The sequence below is a fragment of the Rattus rattus genome, chromosome 9, assembly GCF_011064425.1.
Source record: "Rattus rattus isolate New Zealand chromosome 9, Rrattus_CSIRO_v1, whole genome shotgun sequence".
Taxonomy (NCBI): domain Eukaryota; kingdom Metazoa; phylum Chordata; class Mammalia; order Rodentia; family Muridae; genus Rattus; species Rattus rattus.
This window is the reverse complement of record NC_046162.1, coordinates 34,774,584-34,795,820: the sequence shown is the minus strand read 5'-3', so window position 1 is coordinate 34,795,820 and position 21,237 is coordinate 34,774,584. Positions and strand designations below refer to the sequence as shown.

Sequence of the window (21,237 nt, the reverse complement as noted above, 5' to 3'; positions counted from 1 at the left end):
ACTCACAGCAGAGGACCAGAAGCAAAACTACAGTGTGAAAACCAGAGCTAGCTGAGTCCGGGGCGGGTGGGGAGGAAAGTGATGGGGAATCCCCTCCAACTCAAGCTACTTCACTCCCCGATGAAACACCCGAGCCATGGCCCGAGGGCTCTAGAACCTTCCAAGAATGTGCGGGCCTCCAGGCTTCTGTGATGGGCAGGCACTATATTTCTTCACGGCTACTTCCTGGCCTGGCCCTTTGAGCCTCTGAACCTAAGTCTTAGAAAGCACACCCAAACAGGGAACCAGGCAGCTGGAGATTCACGCCAAGGGTAGGGCCCGGATGGACAAGCTGCTGACTCCAGGCTCCAAGGGCTGTACCACACTCCCGTTTTTTCTCAGCCTGGTTTCCTCTTCCTAATCCATCCCGTGAGCAATCCCACATGCTTCCAATGAAGTCCTATTTTGCCCAGGACCACCAGAGCTGACATCTCCAGCCTTGAAGCAATAATTTCAGAAACACGCACCCCGGGGTGGCAGGCTGCCCCGAAGCTCTTGATGAAGGCTGTTTTTGGCTCCTGACACGCCCTTGGGTTTTCTGCCCTGACAGGCGTGGCTTCAAAAGCTACTTTAGCCAGCCTCCACCTTGACCCTGAGCACTTCCTCCCTCTGAGCCCCTTAGTCCCCTCACCTGTAAAAAGAAACTGTTAATTATGCTCGAACGGCTGAGGTAAAGCATACATGAGATAAGGAGAGACCTACTATATGGGGGCGGGCCCAGCACACCTGGGTTCCCTTAGCTGTCGTATTTCTTCTCAATTATACGTATTTTCTGTGAACTCTGCCCTTGGCTTGTCCTGTCCTGTTGTTCTTACCTGGCTACTGGAAGCGAGAGGAGCGTGGTACACCATTGCTGTCCCAGAAGGCAGCGAATCACTGTCACCTCCTCTTCAAATTGAGAAACTAAGGCCCAGAGGTGGGCTTCCAAACCAACTCCCTAGGTTCAAATCCCACCGCCAGAATTTAGAAGCTGTGTGACTTTGGGCATAATCATCTGTTTCAGATCTGTTTCATATCAAGTCTGTTGATCTGAAAGAGACTCCTGCCTTAAGCTGATTTTGAAGAATGTGACCATGGCTTTGTGGCCATACAAGAAAAAAATGTTTTAATTACATTAGTGTGGTGTGGTGTGTTCTCTCTCTACCAGGGATCAAATCCAGGCCATCAGTTTTAGTACCAAGAACCTTTATCAGCTAAGTCATCTCGATGGGCCAAGAAATTATCTATATTCTTTTCTCTCTCTCTCTCTCTCTCTCTCTCTCTCTCTCTCTCTCTCTCTCTCTCTCTCTTTCAAGATTTATTTATTTTATATATGTGTGAGTGCACAGACACACCAGAAGAGGACATCAGATCCCATTACAGATGGTTGTGAGCCACCATGTGGTTGCTGGGAATTGAACTCAGGACCTCTGGAAGAGCAGTCAGTGCTCTTAACTGCAGAGCCATCTCTCCAGCGCCTCCCCCCCTTTTTTTTTTTTTTTTTTTTTTTTTTTTTTTTTGGTTTTTCAAGACAGGGATTTTCTGTGTAACAGCCTTAGCTGTCCCAGAACTTGCTGTAGACTGTGGACCTTGAACTCACAGAGATTCACCTGCCTCTGCCTCACGAAAGTGGCAGGATTAAAAGGCATGAGCCACTGCCAGCTGAAAATACCTATATTCTTTTTTTTTTTTAAAGATTTATCTATTTTTATCTGAGTACACTGTAGCTGTCAGACACACAAGAAGAGGACATCGTATCCCATGTGGTTGCTGGGAATTGAACTCAGGACCTCTGGAAGAGCAGTCAGTGCTCTTAACCTCTGAGCCATCTCTCCAGCCCAATACCTATATTCTTAGGTCAGGCCACTGCCTGTGATCTCAGCACTCAAGAGCTATGTAGAGGTAGGAAGATCAGAAGTTCAAGGTCATTCTCAGCTGCACAGCCAGTTCAAGGCTAACCTGGGCTGGATGAGACTGTTTTAAAGAAAAAAAAAAAAACAAAATAATAAAAGTTCAGGGATACATATTTCAACAACTGAGAGTGAAATGACCTAGCCAGGGTAGTGGTCCACACCTGGAATCCCAGCACTTGTAGGAAGAGGAAGAGTTCAAGGTTGTCCTTAATTACACTATGAATTTGAGGCTAGCCTGAGCTACATACGATCCTGTCTCAAACCATGAAAATCGGAGTTCCTTCCTGAGGGAGGGATTTCACTGAGTGTCAAAGGGTATTGGTGTGAACTCTGTCACTGTCGAGGCTGGCATTGTCCTACCAACCCAAGAAGCTGAGTCAGGGCAGAGCCAGGGCTACTCTCAGAGACACCTGCACCAAGCCTTGCTGGAGTTCTTGTCAGCTGTGTTACCGATCAGTCATCAATACTGAAGATAAGGTCACCGTAGGAGAGCTGGGGACGGTTGAGAAACCTCCAGAGCTCTGACGTAGCCTATAACTTGTCTTGGGCCCTATGATAACAATTCTATTACAAAAGATTCTTGTGGAATCTGATAGGTCTGACCACTAGGCCTGCTTCAGAGCCCCGATGAACACAATTGCCACAGCCCCTGATAGCCTGTATGAGACAGAGTTCCTCAGAATGCAGAGGGAGCCACTATTGGAAAGGAAAGGGGAATGGGTTCTCCTTGGAGGGACCCAGCTTTCGAACAGCAGGATTTGTTTCAAGCTACTGCAGGGCAGAGATCGGCCTCTTCCGGAGCCAACCACCAGGGGGCGCCTATGCACAGCCCCTGCTGTCCGCGTTGAATCACCGCCTCCACATGCAGAGAGCAAGGGGCTATTGAACAGCCACTGGGTAAGGCTAGCCCAGGGCAGTGAATAAGTGGACTGCTTCGTAATGCAAGCGGCTCAGCTCCACTACCCATGGCTGAAGGTTTGATTTTCACCTGCATTTGAGTTTTTTTGATGTATGATGTGCGTACGTCAAATGTGCCTGTGCCTGTTTAGGACAGAAGGGGGTGTCCCATCTACTGGAACAGGAGTTATAGGCAAGTGCCTTTACACACTGAAACAACACCCTAGTTCATGCATTTTTTATTTTAGATTTGTATTATATTATTATTATCATTATGATTATTAATTTGTTTTTCAAGGCAGGGTTTTTCTGTGTAGTCCTGAGTATCCTGGAACTCACTTTGTAGACCAGGCTACTCTTACTCACAGAGATCCACCTGCTTCTGCCTCCCAAGTGCTGGGATTAAAACCATGTGCCACCACTGCCTGGCTCATGCATTTTAAAAAAAAATAATAGCGTTAAATCGTTTCGGGATTTTTTTTTGTTCCAAAAGCAATGATGCTTTTTACATGAAATGAAGTTTTTCGTTTGCTTGTATTATATTCAAATTTATATAAGACTTCCTTAGAGCTAGGCATAGTAGCTAACATCTACAATCCCAGCTTTTAGGGGAGGCGGAGGCAGAAGTATTGTTGGGAGTTTGAGGCCAGTCAGGACGACATATCAAATTACAGGTCAGTTTAGGCTAAAGAGTAAGACCCTGTCTTTTCTTTTTCTTTCTTTTTTTAAAGGTTTTACTTATTTTATGTGAGTACACTATTACTCTCTCCAGACACACCAGAAGAGGGCATTGTATCCCATTACAGATGGTTGTGAGCCACCATGTGGTTGCTGGGAATTGAACTCAGGACCTCTGGAAGAGCAGTCTGTGCTCTTAACCACTGAGCCATCTCTCCAGCCCTGAGACACATGTATCTTAACATGAATCTTAGTCAGGGTTTCTATTCCTGCACAAAACATCATGACCAAGAAGCAAGTTGGGGAGGAAAGGGTTTATTCAGCTTACACTTCTACATTGCTGTTCATCACCAAAGGAAGTCAGGACTGGAACTCAAGCAGGCCAGGAAGCAGGAGCTGATGCAGAGACCATGGAGGGATGTTACTTACTGACTTGCTCCCCCTGGCTTGCTCAGCTTGCTCTCTTCTAGAGCCCAGGAATACAAGCTCAGGGGATGGCACTGCCCACAACGGTCTGGGTCCTACCCTCTTGATCACTAATTGAGAAAATGCCTTACAGCTGGGTCTCATGGAGGCATTTCCTCAACTGAGGCTCCTTCCTCTGTGATAACTTCAGCTTGTGTCAAGTTGACACAAGTACAGCACAGTATCTATATTCATGGGTAACAGGGTAGAAGAAATCTCAATGTCTGTGGGCCTCAGTTTTCTTCTGGGCACACACATGTTCACCAAGTCTGCTCTCTGTCTCAGCTTCCCTTAGGTCTAGCAGTCTTTCTCTTCTGTGTTCAGAGTGTACCTTCAACATGTACTCCGCAGAACCCCTTACTCCCTGTCCCCACACGTTCCCTGGTCACACTGGTCCTGGCTGTTCTCAAACCCCTTTGAGACCCGCCTGGCATCGATCACATCCATACAGTGATGCCCCCTAGCTTCCTGTTCTGTGTGACTGGGAAGCCTGGGTGACAAGTAGGCCCTGTTAACCCTTCCACTGAGCTCCCAACCAGCCTGAAAGCTTGTGCCCGGGGCAACTTTGGGACTTTCTGTGGGTGCAAAGGAAAGGTCTTGTGGGGAACGCAGAGGCTCTGTGGGTTAGCCTCACGTAAGAGTCTCAGCAGCCAAAGGGGCTGAGGGCTCCCCTCCCACTCACCCCCCCTGCAGGCCTGCATCTCTTCCTCAAAGCCTACAGGGGCGGAGCCACTCACCCAGGCAGGAGTACTTGGGGGTCCTCAGAACAGGCCCAGCAAAGAGCAGGCAGCATTTCTCTGACTGCAGGGCAGATGAAAGAGTTGGGGTTACTCTCTGGATGTTCTTCAATCTTGGTTCTGCCTTCCCAAAATCCAACTGCCAACTATGAGGGCCAGGGTCAGGACTGAGGGCCGTTCTGAATCCAAACGGACAATCACAACCCCGCTGGAGCCCCCACGGGCTGCGGATCTCAGAAAGCAGGGTTTCAGCCACAAAGCCAGTACCACAATGAATCAGGAGTTACAGAGGGGACCATCTCTCATTTCTTCTCTGCCATGTACCCAAGAAGGAAAGAGACTTGTCTGTAGTCAATGGGCTTCTGAGCCAGATGCTTCCCAGTCATGGCAGCAGCCTTAGGTGGGCGGAAAGTTGGAGGGAAGGAGAATGAGTGGGAATGAGTGGGTCACTCCACAAGGAGCTTATAGCTGGCAAAGGAGTCCCCGGGGACTGGGGCTGTGGCTCAGCTGGCTGAGCAGTTGTCCGGCATGCACAGAGCCCTGGGTTTGCTCTGTAGCACCACATAGACAGAATGATATCCCAGTGCTTGGGGGAGGGGGAGGCAGGAGGATCTGAAGTTCAAAGTCATCCTTAGCTAGTAAGTTCCAAGCTAGCCTGGGCTACATGAGACCCTATCTCAATAAAACAAAAACAAACAAACCTTCCACCCCTCAGCTCAGAAAGGCATCATCTTCCCCAGAGTCTCTCAGAGCTGGGGATATTGTGGGGACCCCCTCAGGCCAGCTGGACTGAAGGACAGGAAGACGGGGGTCCAAATGGGGCTACTTTTAAACCAGCCCGTACTACCTTTTGCTTCACAAGAGCAAATAGGAAAAGTCATAAGGAGAGGACAGAGACTCCAAAGCCATAAAAAAAAAAAAGACAAGCTTGACCCTGAGGGGAATCCCTTTGTCACTAATAACAGAGTAGTGAACAAGAGCTTCAATGACGCTGAGGAAAACCGCAGTGTCAGCAGAGGCCACCAGTGACCCCAGGTAGAGGAGTTACTTTCACCGTGAGAGCTGCCGGCACCCTGAGCACCCAGCCACCACCCTGCTCCCAGACAGATCCACCCAGAGATCGGAGGCACGAGCAGGGGACCCCCAACTATGTGAGGGAGAGGTTGGATGACTTTGGGGGACAATGGTTGGACCTGTCAAACCCACATCCCTTGTGAGAACTAGGAAGGAACTAGACCGGTCTAGTCCTGGTATCTGGAGGAAGCTCTAGAGAGCTGGTCTGGTTAACAAGTGGCCATGGGCCCACCGAGGCACCCTGTCCCACCAGATAACCTAGGGGCTACGGCTCGGCATCCATCACTTTCTCCACAGCATCTGGGAGAAACATCTGGGACACCTGTTGTGTTGAAGGAGACCAGGGAGCCTTTACCTGGAGGCTTCTGTTACCCTCTAGCCTTCTTATACTAGGAAAGAAAGCTGTCTCCGGGCTGCAGAGTTAGAATCAACTCGGAGCACAAGGAGCTCGGTTGAGCTGCGTGGCCTTGGGTGACTCACTTCCGTCTTCTGAGCAACCGATTTCCTCAGTCTGTAAAATGGGCTGAGACCTCTCAGGTTGCAGTACACCGGAGATAACAGACAGGAAGGCACTGGTAAACAGTGAAGTGCTGGCCATGTGTCTGGCGGCATCCTTGGGCCCAGCTAGTACACACTGTGCAACCATCCTCTGCCAGGGAAGGAGCTCGAAACGGTTTGAGCAGTCCAGTGTCGGGAGACACTAAGTAGGAACCAGGGTTCCTAGCTCTCGGGGCTTCTCTTTCCAGATTGTTTATGGTGGCCCAGCTCCTTGTGCAAATGTCACCTCCCAGGGACACACAGTCAGCTCCTCCTCTGACCTTGGGACTGTCCAGCCCAGAAACCCCCTACTTTCTGGTCCCTAAGGGGAGATTGCTCAGCAGGAGTGAAATTTGTAATCCAGTCTCCAGCCAGCAAGTTCTCCAACCCAAGGGGATGACTGGCATATTGTCACCCATTATGGGGGGACAGCTCCACTCTTTTGAAGGGCAGCAAAGCCAACAGTTTTAGAACTGAACACTTTCACCTTGGACAAGGCACTCGATCCTGATCTTCCTAGATCCAGTTTTTTTCTAAGAATGGTCCTTCCACCTTAAGGTTGTCCTGAAGACCAAACGAGATAATTGGTGTAAGACCCCCTCATATAGTCCTGGGTAGAGGTGAGCTGTCTAGTTAATTTTTATCTGTTTATTTAATGTGACACTATGCTTAAAAAAAAATAACTTTAACAAATTTATTTGCTTATTCATTTTTTATTACCTTTTTTTTTTTTTTTTGGAGTGCACGCTGAAGATCAGACTATATGGGAGTTGTCATGTCTCTCCTTTGACCGTGATCTCCTTTGACCCTGAGTCCTAGGGATTAAATTAGGTGGTTAGGTTTAGTGGCAAGCGCCTTAAACCAATCCGTTGGCCCTTTACTGTTATTATTATTGGTGGTGGTGATGGGTGTGTGTGTGTGTGAGAGAGAGAGGGAGAGGGAGAGAGAGAGAGGGAGAGGGAGAGAGAGAGAGAGATGCTTTCAGGACAGTTTTATGGCCTTAGTTCTCTCGTCCCTTTATGTGGGTTCTGGGGATCGAACTCAGGTTGCCAGGTTTGCAGGACAAATCCTTTTACCCACCAAGCTCTCTTACCAGTTGTGCTAACTCCTTTAATCCCCACAAGAACGCTTGTAAGAGACAGGCAGTGTGATCACACCATCCACAAGCCCAGAGTAGTTAAGGGCCTCTCCCAAGGCAATGGCAAAGCCAGAGTTAAGACAGTGGCTCTCTCTTCTGCTTCTCAGCTTTCTCCCTCCCATCCCCGGCTTCGGCTTAGGAACAAACTGAAGTGGAAGAGGGGGATTCTACCTCGAAATCTTTGCTCTCTCTCACCCTGGTAGGGTACTGGGGCACAAAGCTGGCAGCCTCCAACGCTACACCAGACCAAACTGCCTCTCCCCCAAAGATGCCATTGTTGGCTAAGACCCCTTGAGATGGATCAATTGTAGGACCCACCCAGAAAGCAACCCCAAGCACCCATTTGGAACCAGTAACCCTTATATCTGGCCAGGTGTTGCCCAGGCTCCTGGGATGAAAGCAGAGCGGAGCTACCTGGGAAATAGAGGGGACGGCCCTTGGGGAGGGGCAGGAGGAGATTGGGGGAGGGCAAAGCTTCCGGGGCTGCAGGGCCCTGCTACTGCTCCCACGCCTCTGCAGACAGAGAACTCAGCTGAGCTGGGCTGCCATGGTCCATCAGCTCTGACTGGTTGGTATGCTTCCTTGGGTCCAGATGAAATCTCTTGAGTAATTTCCTCCCATTAGTCCCGTCTGTGCCCTCGGGGCCAGCGCTCCTGCAGCCTGCAGACATCTGGAGACCGGACTTTTGGCTGGAGGAAGCTCCAGGCACTCAGAATGTTCTGGATGCTTCTGTTACCCCTCTAACCTCGTCTCCACCCACGATCATGGCACTGCGGCTACTTGCCCAGTCAGTGCCGCCACCTCAAGGGACCAACCCCCAACCCCCGCCTCAGTTTATCCCTAATGGCTCTGACCGCTGAGAGTGATTGCCAATGGCCACTACTTATGCAAGCACCTGCCCTGAACCAGGCACCAGAGCAATGCCTCCAGTGCGAACCCACCCTATCCCCTCAGCTCTGAGAGACAAGCATTATTCCTCGTCCCCACTTAAGAAGGTTCCAGAGGGGTTGGGGATTTAGCTCAGTGGTAGAGCGCTTGCCTAGCAAACCGCAAGGCCCTGGGTTCGGGTCCCCAGCTCCGAAAAAAAAAAAAAAAGAAAAAAAAAAAAAAAAAGAAGGTTCAGAAGATCTTGCACACAAGTCAGAGCTCTTACAGAAAACAGCTAGGAGTTTTGAAGTTTATTAGGGTTGTTTTATTTTGTTTTTAAGCATTTTTGATGGTTTTATAGTGTGTGTGTGTGTGTGTGTGTGTGTGTGTGTGTGTGTGTGTGTGTGCGCGCGCACGCGCCTGGGAAGGCAAGAGGTTATTGAACCCCCTGTGGATGTTGGGAATCAAATTCAGATCCTCTGCAAGAGCAATAAATGCTCTTAATCACTGGGCTGTCTCTTCAGTTTTGTTTTGTTTTGTTTGGTTTGGTTTTTTTGTTTTTGTTTTTGTTTTTGTTTTTTTGAGACAGGAGCTTATGTGCTTCCAGGCTGACCTCAAAATATATAGTAGAGGAGGACCTTAAATGATCCTCCCGTCTCCACCTCTCAAGTAATAAGACTACAGACATGTACTGCCATGGGGATCAAATCTGAGCTTTCTGCATGCCAGGTGAACACCCACTCTACCAACTGAGCTACGTCTTCAACCCTTTTCAGTCTTTTCCCCCTTTCTCTTTTGAGACAGGGTCTTGCTCTAAAGCCTAAAACTGTCCTTGGGCTTCCTGTATAGACCAGACTGGCCTTAAATTCAACACTTTCCCACTCCCACCTCCTCTGAGTTTCTTTTTCTTTTTTTTTTCTTTTTTTTCAGAGCTGGGGACTGAACCCAGGACCTCGCGCTTGCTAAGCAAGCACTCTACCACTGAGCTAAATCCCCAACTATCCCACCTCCTCTGTAATGAGTCACAGACCTGTGTCTCCACTGGGCCAGGCCAGTGTCCAGCTCTTGATCACCAAGAGGCAGACAGGGGACTCACAGGGACCCAACCAAGAGCCTGGGATGACCTGCCTGGCTTCAGCGCTCAGGGTCATGGGAGCCCTGAAGAAAGGAAGGAGCTCTCTGGACCTGCAAAGGTAGGAGATTAGGGAAAGACTGTCTGTGGCCTTAAAAATACAAAGGCCTCTCAGACACCATAGAGATCGATACCAACTACCAACTGGAGTGCTAGCACAGCACGCCAGGAGCTCGGGAACCATGCCAGACCTTTGTGCAACGGCTACATCCTCTGGTGGCGAGCATGTATTTTTTTTTTTTTTTTTCGGAGCTGGGGACCGAACCCAGGGCCTTGCACTTGCAGGCAAAGACGCTACTCTCCATACCTGGTGATTGGAATTCAACCCCGGAGACCCAGAGAATGTGAAAGAATAAATTCCACAGAGTTGTTCTCTGACCCCTGAGTATGCGTCATAGCATGCACATGTGCACACAAAATGGTGACGACGACGATGATGATGATAACGACGATGGCAATGACAACGACGATGATGGTGATGACGATGGTGGTGGTGGTGGTGATGATGGTGGTGGTGATGGTGGTGGTGGTGGTGGTGGTGATGGTGGTGGTGATGATGGTGGTGGTGGAATTTATGCATAGGTCTCCATAGTTGAACAGTAGCACCTTCTCTCTTTGGAATTTAGACTCTCTCTCTCTCTCTCTCTCTCTCTCTCTCACACACACACACACACACACACACACACACACAATAACTAAACAAATGCAGCAATAATATTAAACAAAAAGCAAGCAAGCAAATGAAAAACAGCCACAGAAGCCAGGGAGATGGCTCAGTGGGCAAAAGTGCTTACCAGGCATGCCAGATGACCTGAGTTCAAATCCTGGAACAGATGTAAAGAAGCCAGACGTGGGGGCACACATCTTTAATTCCAGGACTCCTATGGGGCAATAGGGAGAGAGACAGGAGAATAAGTGGAAAGTTCCAAGGCTAGCCACCCTGGAGTACAGCACAATGCCAGAAATGACAGATTCTACCTCGATAAACAGAATGGAAGGAGGAAACCAAAAGATGAACAATTGTCCTATCACTGCACAGCGTGGTACCTCCCCTGGTATAAATAATAAAAGAATAATGATCTAGGGGGTGGGGTGCTGGCTAGTTTTATGACAGCTCGACACAGGCTAGAGTTATCTGAAAGGAGAGAGACTCAGTTGAGAAAATTCCTCCGTAATGTCTGGCTGTAGTTAATTGGTGATTGATGGGGGTTGGGGGACAGCCCACTGTGGGCAGCGCCATCCCTAGGCTTGTGGTCCTGGATTCTATAAGAAAGCAGGCTGAGCAGGCCATGGGAAACAAGCCAGTAAGTTGCATCCCTCTGTGGCCTCTGCATCAGTTCCCGCTTCAGGTTCCAGACCTTCTTGAGTTCCTGTGCTGACTTCCTTTGATGATGGACTATAATATGGTCTGATGTGTAAGCTGAATAAACCTTTTCCTCTCTAACTTGCATTTGGTTATGTTGTTTCATTGCAGCAATAGAAACACTAACCATGACTGGTGGGACTTCAGAACAATCCATAGAGTGCTTGCCCAGCGAGCATGAAGTCCTGAGCTCGCTCACAGAACCACATAAAAGAGTTGTGCTGGTGCAGGTCTATAATCCTGTATTCAGGAAGAGTGGGGATGAAGATCTTCTTCTTTCTTTTTTTTTTTTTTTCGGAGCTGGGGACCGAACCCAGGGCCTTGCGCTTACTAGGTAAGCGCTCTACCGCTGAGCTAAATCCCCAGCCCGAAGATCTTCTTTCTTTGGCCACCTAGGAAGAAGAAGAAGAAGAAGAAGAAGAAGAAGAAGAAGAAGAAGAAGAAGAAGAAGAAGAAGAAGAAGAAGAAGAAGAAGGAGAAGAAGGAGGAGGAGGAGGAGGAGGAGGAGGAGGAGGAGGAGAAGAAGAAGAAGAAGAAGAAGAAGAGATGAGGAAGAGGAGGAGGAGGAAGAGGAAGCTGAAGAGGAGGAGGAAGAGGAGGGAGGGGAGGGGGAGGAGGAAGAGGAAGAGGAGGGAGGGGAGGGGGAGGGGAGGGGAGGGGGAGAGGAATGGGGAGGGAGAGAGAGAGAGAGAAAGAAAGAAAGAAAGAAAGAAAGAAAGAAAGAAAGAAAGAAAGATCTAAATCTGGAATGATGGTTCACACCTACAACCTAGCCTTTGGGAGGCTAAAGTAGGAAGGATTCAAGTTTCTGGTCAGCCTGGGCTTTATGGTAAGTTCCAAGTCAGTGTCAGTTCAAAAGAAGAGCACTGTCCACATCAAACAGACAGACCAACTGACAAATGTCTAATGATTTCTCTTGCCTCATGAGACATTCCCAACTCCAGAGACTTGGGCAGCCCATACCAGTATTGAGATGGATACATATGTCTTGAAGTTGCTGGCAGCTCTGACACCCAGGCAGGAGCTTGGATAATTCTGGGCCTGGAGAACACAGAGGAATTACTGGACTTTGCTTGTCAAGTCCCCGATACAGTGGGGACCCAGGCACAGGGCTGGGCCTATTCAGTTCTAGGGTGACCAGTGTACATCCCAGACCATTCCTTTTGGTAAGTGAATTTCAGGTTCATCCATGAGGAATCCAGTATGGGATTTGGCCTGTGGGAAGTAGTGGTAAGAGGACCTCGGAACCTGTAGGACAAACTCCTTAATTCCCCTAGAGTAGGTAAAGTTCCTGAGGGTTTCATTAGTACAAATTACATAGCCAAAATAGCTTTATTGTTTAGGTTTTTGTTTTGTCTTGTTTTTCAAGACAGGGTTTCTCTGTTAGCCCTGGCTGTCCCGGAACTGGCTCTGTAGACCAGGCTGGCATCAAACTCCCAGAAATCTACTTGCCTCTGTCCCCCGAGTGCTGGAATTAAAAGTGTGTGCCACTACCACCCGGCTGCTTTTTGAGCTTTTTACAAACAGGGTCTTGTCAGGTTTCCTGTCCTATACTTAAACTTGCTATGAAGCTCATGCTAGTCCTGAACTAGCCATCCTCCTCTCAAGTGCAGGAGTTATAGCATGTTGCTTTCTTCTTCTTCCATTGTTTAAGGCAAAATCTCTCATGTCCCACACCAATTGCCTAGCCAAAGATGACCCTAAATGTAAAACACACACACACACACACACACACACACACACACACACACACACACACACACACACAGAGAGAGAGAGAGAGAGAGAGAGAGAGAGAGAGAGAGAGAGAGAGAGAGAGAGCACATAGCTTCCAGAGAGTTTCTAGGAATAAACCTCAGTCTGCCTCGGGGATTGTGTCCAGCTCTGTGTGCGGAGAGAGTTCATCCACAGAGAGGAAACCTGCCCAGAGCCTGCAGCCACCCTTCAGGCAGGCCTGGCAAGTCTTGACAGGATGGCAAGTGGGCTGGCAAGCCAGAGAGGGCTGCTCTCTGCTTGCTCCTGAATCTCTCTCTGCTGTAATTTACTCAATCCATCTGGGGCTCCTTTGAGCCATTTTCTGGAAATGCCACATTTCAAGGATCTCCCTGTTAGAAAAGGTCAGAGAGTTCACGAGGGCCTTTCATGTTAAAGGAACTTGAAAGGGAAGGAGAGGAAATGTGTATTTTCAGCCTTAGCTATGATTAAGTGGGCTCAGGCCATGAGAACAGTCAGATGATTTACATGGCATTACATGAAGAGCCAATTAGCCTAACAACTTCCGAAAAATACGGAGCTCAAGAGTACCCATTTATTAGGGTGCTGGAATGTGCCAGGATTTGTGCTGGGTTCTTTACTGGGAGACAGTGACTCACCCAGTCTTACGCTGGCATAAGGGAGAAGCAGGCCCAGATCGACAGCCATTCCACCCAAGAGGATGCTGAAGGTGAGGCCAGTGACCTGCCCTAGCTCCCACAGGGGGAAAACCTCTGGAGCTTCCTTTCTCTAAGGGCAAAGCCTAGAGGGCTCTGTTTACCGCCGCCTCGAGGAGCGTCAAGTTCACCTGGCTCATTTGCATAATAATGCATCTACCACCCATGGCGGAAGAAGACCGGATCTCCCCTACATCTGGCCTGGTCCTCCAACTCTCTGGGAACTTCCAGGGGAGTAGCCGCCAAAAGGACTTGGCCACTGGAATACATCATTCTGAAAGATCTCACCCCTTTGAGACGGGGTCCTATGTAGTGAGCCCTTCCTGTCGGTGACTGTGATCCTCCTGTCTATATTCAGAGAGCTATGAGCTGCCACCCTCAGTTTACGTGGGATCAAGCCCAGTGCTTTGCGCATGCCAGACAAGCATTCTGTCAACTGAGCTACACCCCCCCCAGCCCTCCAGCCCTCCATAACCCCTCCATGAAATAAGAATTACACACACCCCCCATCAGGTTTAGCAATGTTTATTAGTGATAGCTGGTTCCTCAGTACTTTGTCAAGTCCCTTTCCAGCACTCAGCAAGCAGAGGCAGGCGGATCTCTGAGTTTGAGGCCAGCATGGTCTACAGAAAAAGTTCCAGGGCAGCCAGGCTTGCACCGAGAAACCCTGTCTTGATGGCGTGGGTCAGGGGTGGGGGAAGCCTCTCTGACTGGGATGTGAGTGTGGCAGTTAGGTATTGGGTCTGGGGATGGACCAAGAGAAGTTGGAAGTTGCACCCTCGTTTTGAAGCTGTGACACCTTGGGTGATTCACACAACCTCTCTGAGCTTTAGTTTTCTCATTAGTAAAGTGGGGACAATTGTCCCCATATCGCGGAGTTTAGTAATTAAATGAGATGGTGTGTGAAGCTCCTAAGGATGCTGACATGCTGTCATCACCTCGTATGCGAAGTCATCTGTCCGGTGATGGTCACAGAATTGGTGCTGTCTGGGCTTCTGCTGGGAAATACCTGCCCATTCATTTACTTGTTTTTTGTTTTTTGTTTTTTTTAAAGATTTATTTATTTAATGTATATAAGTACACTGTAGCTGTCTTCCTGACACACCAGAAGAGGGCATCAGATCCCATTACAGATGGTTGTGAGCCACCATGTGGTTGCTGGGAATTGAACTCAGGACCTCTGAAAGAGCAGTCAGTGCTCTTAACTGCTGAGCCATCTCTCCAGCCCCATTTACTTGTTTATTTATTTATTTTTATTTTTCTTCAGATAGAATCTCACAATGTAGCCCAAGCTAGGTTAGCTCTCCAAATCCCGGGAACTTTTTTTTTTTTTTTAAACACCTCCGGATGAATTCCATCCCCACCTCTCTCTCTTTTTTTTTTTTTTTTTTTCCCACCTCTCTCTTACTCCCCACCCCTAAACCTCGATGACCACTCCAGGTCTCTCGACTCCCCCCTATGCCTGCACTCCTGCCCACCATTTTGTGTTGAGTGCACAGCAGCCGCTACCCAGTGAGTCTTTATACTCAGTGTGGATGTGGAGGCGGAGACTCAGCCCTTCTACCCCTGCCCTCCCCTTCCTCAAGCTCCTTTTCTCCCCTCTTGCCTCCCCCTCACTGCTCATCCCAATGGGGTGAGGCCTGGAGCCAGGATGCCTCGGGGCAGTGGTTCCCAGGAGTGGGGGATTTCACAGCTCATCCAAAGAAACTGGAGGGTGGGAGAGCGAACAAATCAGGAAAATGTAAATTTCTTTTTGCCAAATAAGGGCATATAGACAATCTCTTTTCACTATCGTTTGAGGATAGGCTATTTCTACACCAATAAAGCAGAAAGGCCTGATTCTCTGATAGAAGGGCAATAGCAAGCTGGAAAAGAAAAATTACCCTGGAGGACGGAATCACACCTCTCTTGCTCTGACTTTCCTTTATGGATAGAGAGAAATTCGACCCCCAATGGCCTGTGTCAGTTAGAACCTCATGGTCTGCCAACCATAGTGGAAGTGACTTTGGCAAAGTTGGAGTCGTTTATCCGTAGCGCTTTGGCTTAGGATGATCTCAATTTTCATGCAACGTTCTCAGAGTGCTCACCCCAAAACTAGCTGGGACAACCTCGGAGGTGGTTGGAGAGGCCTCACCCCTGGGCTCTTCCTCTCCCGTAGTTTTCTTTTGGAGCCCCTGCCCTGCCCCCAATCTAGAGAGGATGGGGTCAAACTCAGCAGCAAACTGGCACCTGCGGAAGGAGGACTTTAGAGGCGCCAAGGGCGGGGTCTGCATGGCATCTCTGTTGCCAAGCTGAGCATTAATGGCCAAGTCCCCCATCGCTGAGAAGGAGGTGAAATGGGCATCCCGGCTGGGAGCTGGAGGACCCAGAAGCCCTGCTGGCAGGGCGCTGATAGGATCTGAGCTCTGAGAAGCAAGGCCGGGTCTCTTTGATCTTCCGCCAGGCAGGCTGGGCCTGGACCGGGAGGGGCGGTGCGGCTGTCTTCCGGCCGGCTTTGCACCGCTGCCAGGGGTCCTGTGGGGCCCGGAGTCGAAGAGGCGGCCAGTGTCCTCCTTCACAAATTACCTACTGTTGTTCCAACTGCTTTCCCAAGAGGTGGAGAGGTCCACATTGACTCCAACACTGAAACGTGCTTGGGGCGGAGGTGTGCCGCCTTAGTTTTCTGCAACGCTATCCAAAGGGCCTAGTGTCTTACAGAAACAGTGACCTGTCGGCGTGGATACGACTCTGGGTGCTAAGGAGATGCCAGTGGATACGACTCTGGGTGCTAAGGAGATGCCACTGAAGAGCCGGCCTTAACTAGCGTCAGGTCAATGGGCTCCGGGTGCAACTTCCCAGACGGAGAACAGCTGCCTAAAGACCCCAAGACAGAATCCCGTGGCCCACGTGGCCGCCGGAAGTCCCAGTTCCGGGACAGTAGGTTCTAGGCGTCGATCTTAGTTGGGAAAGTCATAGCGGGCTGGAGAACCCACGTGAGTGGCCATGATCCTTCCTCGCCTCGGGCCACCACATGTCATATATTTAAGGTGTTTGATTTGCACATGCAACAGGTAGGCGCTCAATAAATGCGTGAGGCGCGAATGCTTGTGCCTATGTGGGCAGGCGGTCTGGAAAAAGGTCCCTAGTCGGCACAGGGATGGTGAAAGGAGCAGGTGTGCGTGTGTGTCAGGGTCCATCTTCTAGCATCCTCCAGGTTAAGCAAAGGACGCTGTTCACACCAAGAGGTTCCAAGCCACCCATAGGCTCTACGGGTCTAAGGAACCCCGTTCTCCGCAACTTGGGCGCAAGTTGTGGCTGTCTTGTAGTTAAGGAAGTTGAGTTCCACAGTTTAGTAATGGATTTCAGGTTAGAGAATAGCTCGAGGAGAGCGAGCCCTTTAAGATTATGCCCAGTGGGCCTGTCCTGGTCTTTAGGGAGAGGAGGGCGGGGCCTGAGACGTTAGTCCCTCCCACCGCGGCCCCGCCCCGGCGCCCGCTCCGCCCCCGGCTCGCTGCCCGCGGTGCCTTTGATGTTCCGACCCGCCAGCTCCCAAAGCGGCTGTGCCCCGCGCCCTCGCCCCGCGCCCACTGGCCGCTCAGGCGGAGTCAGCGTGCGCTCCGCCCGCCGCGCTCCGGGCTCGGAGCTCCGCACCCTGGGCTCGCTGCCTCCCGGGCCGGCTCCGCGCCCCGCACCCGGCGCCCCAGCGGGCGCAGCGCACCATGCCGCAGCTGGACTCGGGCGGGGGCGGCACGGGAGCAGGAGACGACCTCGGCGCGCCGGACGAGCTCTTGGCCTTCCAAGACGAAGGCGAGGAACAGGACGATAAGAATCGCGACAGCGCCGCGGGCCCCGAGCGGGACCTGGCGGAGCTCAAGTCCTCACTGGTGAATGAGTCCGAAGGCGCGGCCGCAGGCGCCGGGGTCCCGGGTCCCGGCGTCCGAGTCCATGGAGAAGCCGAGGGAGCGCCCGAGGTGAGCCCAGCCCGCTCCTTCCCGGAGGACCTCGTCCGTAGTTGGTATCGTGCGGACCCGCCCCCCGCGCCACGGCCCTCGTGGGTCCCATCTCTGGAGCCCCTCCTGTTCCCTCCGCTCCTCATGGCCCCTCTGCTTCGCTCTGCAGGCCCTGGGACGAGAGCACACTTCGCAGAGACTTTTCTCGGACAAACTTCCAGAGTCCCTAGAGGACGGTGAGTTTTGCGCGGCTGGGGATGGCGCTAGAACCTGGGGTGGGGGGAGTGGGGGGCGGGTTTCCCGGGCGTCGCTGAGCTGGAGTCACTTCCGGTGCCCTGACCTTTATAGGAGTAAACAGACCCCCCGCCATCTCCGCCTCCCCTCCAGCCCAGGTGACTGACTAATCCTTTGCCTTGAGGAGCAAGCCTTGGCTAAAGTTCCCAAGCAGAAGAGTGGGGTGGGGAGTCAAGTCCCAGCCGCTAAGTGGAGGTCTGGACTCGGGTTCTTTCCTCAAAAACTTGGCATTGCAGATATTCCCACCCGTTTGGAGGTGCTCGGTCCCTGTCAAGTCAAGATCTTGAAGAAGGGGACCCCTTGGCAGTCCCTCCCCCTCTGGAGAAGACAGCCTTCAGCCCTTAGGAGCAGCTGGCTGGGCTGGTGTCTGACCCAGCTGTGGTTTTTCCAGGCCTGAAGGCCCCGGAGTGTGCCAGTGGCATGTACAAAGAGACTGTCTACTCTGCCTTCAATCTGCTCATGCACTACCCACCGGCCTCGGGAACGGGGCAGCATCCGCAGCCTCAGCCACCACTGGTAAGTGACCGCGGCAGTCAGGCCCTGTAGTGGAGCTGGCTACCTACTTGCCTCTCTGCAGGTGAAGCTTGGACAAAAAGAGACTTCTCTGCCCAGATTAGAATTCCTAGGTGCTCTCACCCAGTTCACACCCAGAGGAGTCTGGCCCAAAAGGAGATCTCTGAAGGGGTTGCCGGGGCTCCACTCTTTCTCACTTGCTGTTGGCCTTTGTCTTCCCGATTTGCTCGAGCAGGTGCCTGTGTTGGACCATGCTGGGGTGGTGGGTGGGTGGGTGGTTTTCTGAAATCTTTTGAGCTAAGCCTGCGCCGTGCCCTTCCCTAGCGTGCTGTGCATGCTCTGAGCAAGGGCCTTGCGGTTTGCTTTCTCCGGAGAAGCAAGGGAGCTCCGGTGTGAGAAGAATGGGTAGGAGACCTGATCTTTTCTGTTTCCCAGTTTCACTGTGCCCTTACTGGTGGCGTAGAAGCCGTGGCTGAGGATCCTTGCCACACGGTGTGGGTTTTGAGCGGGCTGGTCTCACACACACCAGGAAGGGTTTGCTGAATGCTACAGGTCAGGGTGTTGGTTAGGGGTCAGCTACAGGAATTAGTGTCAGGCTTGGTGACATGGCTGCGTTCATCGTGAGCCAGGCCTTTGGCCCTTCGAGGCAGGGGAAGCGTGAAGGGCTGGCTCTGAGCTGGGTAGCAGCCAAATACTGCTTCTGAAAAGTTCTGGGAATCCTGAAAACTCCTGGGATTGCAGACTGTCCTCTGTTGGGAGTTAGGGTGTACCGAAGGCACAGAGGTCTGTTGGATTTAGCCGTGAGCCCAGTGCAGGTTGGAGTCTCAGGCTAGAGGCTTGGATGGCTAGTGGCAGGGCCATGCAGAAGACTTCGGATGACTACAGGAATGGTGGTAGGCGAGAAGACAGATGCAAGCTGTTCTCTGGAACAAGCTTTGGCTAAGGGAGTCTAGGCCACTTAGCAGAGGGAAACCTGGAACCTGGTAGACTTTAGAAATGGGCCCCGTTCTTCACCTGTAAGCTGTGCACGTTGACCATGTGGTCTGCCTGCCTGTCTTTGTGCTCTGGGATGGCTCGGCAGATGAGGTGCTTCTCGTGGATGTGAAGAGGTGGCTGGGTCCCAACACTGCCACTTAACAGTGCCACTTGCTCCAAATAGAGACTTGGGTCCTGTACAAACAATGTTTAACAAAGATAACCTTTCAAAATCCCCTAATGGGTGTAAATCCATCCGAGGGCCAGTTGACATAACCTACCACTTTGAAGTCGCTGGCAGGCATTGTTCGGGCTGGGACTAGGCTCACCGCGGTATCCATGACTAGACAAAAGGCAGAGCCCCCAGAACCTTGCTGGCAAGGCGGACGTCCAGGACTGCACGGCAGCAAAGGGAAAGGGCAGTGTGGTTTGGAGATTTGCTCACAGATTTGACCAGAGCTGCCCAGAGCTGCCTGGGGGTGGGAAGGGGTAGTGGTGTGACTATTCAGCTTAAGGGTAAGGGCGATGGGGCTGAGAGGTCCAAGAGCAGGAGAACGGTGGGTTCCCATAGTCAGAACCGCTCACCTGGCTTAGGGCTGTGCGTATTTTGCTTTGGGGTCCTTCTCAAGCTGCAACAGATGGATAACTAATGAGATGCCACCGTCCTCTGCCCGCACCCTCCTCAGCCACTGTCCCCACCTCTGCCTTCTGATGACACGGGAGTGGGAGAGCAGGCTCTGGTACTGACTTTCCTGGCCATGGCATCAGCTGCTGAGCAGGGCAAGAAACAAAGAAAGCAGCAGTGGCTTGTGCTGAAGGTTTAGGGACAGGGACATAGATGTGCAGGAATGTAGGGAGACTCTGTGTGTGTGTGTGTGTGTGTGTGTGTGTGTGTACACAAGCTCACCCAGAGGATAACTGAGGTTGGCGCTCCCCAACCTGAGTTCTGAGGTGGAACTCGGACCATCAGGTTTGCACAGGTGGGTTTAGTTGCTAAGCCATCTTCCTGCTCCCAAGGGAGTCTCTTCAGCAAACCTGAGAGAAGGCACAGGAATAAGTCAAAAAAAAAAAAAAAAAAAAAAACAAATGTAGCTTGCAACTCATGAAGAACCGTGGTGTGGGTGTTCCAAGTATAGTTCCGTTTTACAAAGCAAAGCTAGCCATCCCATGTTTGGGGGAAACACATTTGTCACTGACTTGAGGGCTTATGCGTGGTCCTAGGAAAGACACCCTCATTTGCTTAACAGGTAAGGAGCGCCTTTCGCCTTTCGAGGACCTTGGGGGCAGGGAGTCTTTTGTCACAGCTGACCCTTTCCCATACTCCTCTGTAGGAAGACAGACAGTATGCTGCTCCTTCCCTGCCGACTGGCCTTGGATATAGACCTCCTCTCTCTTTGCCCAGCCTTGCCTGAGGGCATACAGGAGATCAGCAGTTTGCTGAGATGCCTAAGACCAGTGGGTAGGCCTTCCTAGGTACCAAGGAAAGTCTGCTCCAGGGTCCTCCTTCTCTGTCCTGTAAGTGGAGCAGGGATACAAATGACCCACCATAGCCAACTGCCACAGAACACAGACTTACCCCCAATAGCTTTTTTGGTATTTGGTTTCCTTTATACCTTCTCTGGGAATGGGGGATTGGGGTGTCTCCTGTAGGTTTGTAGGCAATTCGTGGCCTGGGCCTAGCCATGGATGTCGGAGGGTATTTTTGTTGTTTTGTTTTTGCGTTCATGTCCGTGCGTGCACTCGTGCACGCAGCTGCATGGGGTAGGGGCGTCAGAGAACAACTCGGGGGAGCTGTTTTCCTCCCTCCAGCACGCGTGTCCCAGGGATCAAACTGGGGCTGTCCCATCACGCATGGCAGGAGTTCCCTGTTTGCTTTTTATCTTGTTTCCTCTGATTTGAGACTCAGAGTGGAGCTGGGTAGGGAAGGAGGGGGCTGAGCTGGTGCGCTAGGCTGGGTTCTGGGGACAGGTGCTGGCGTGAGTGAGCTATTCTTCCGGAAAACTCAGGCAAGTGGCTTTGCATGACAGTGATATCCCACACAGGACTGAGGCAACATGAGTCTTTGGCCTCTACTGTGAGCTCTTGTTGGAGCCTGTGACCTGAAGGCTTAAGAGGCTTTTACCATCTGGATGAATGTCAGATCATCCAGGTGGTAATATCCAGACCAGATAGACAGGACAGCTTAGGGGTTGCAGGTAGTTGAGAATGGGGAAGGGGGGGTGATTGCTGGTGGCTGTGGGGTTTCTTCTGGGGTGAGGAGTATGTTTTAAAATGAAAT

The 21,237-nt window shown here is 51.2% G+C and overlaps 1 protein-coding gene across 2 annotated transcripts in view; it reads left to right on the top strand.

Annotated features, from left to right (window-relative positions):
• Positions 1-16,721: 16,721 nt before the first annotated feature.
• Positions 16,722-21,237, top strand: part of Tcf7 (transcription factor 7) — a 30,325-nt gene continuing 25,809 nt past the window's right edge. For both annotated transcript variants that reach the window (XM_032913650.1, XM_032913649.1), the window contains exons 1-3: positions 16,722-17,198; positions 17,347-17,413; positions 17,863-17,987. In XM_032913650.1, coding sequence (XP_032769541.1) covers positions 16,947-17,198; positions 17,347-17,413; positions 17,863-17,987 — 444 coding nt within the window. In that variant the 5' untranslated portion in view covers positions 16,722-16,946. The remainder of the gene's footprint in view (positions 17,199-17,346; positions 17,414-17,862; positions 17,988-21,237) is intronic.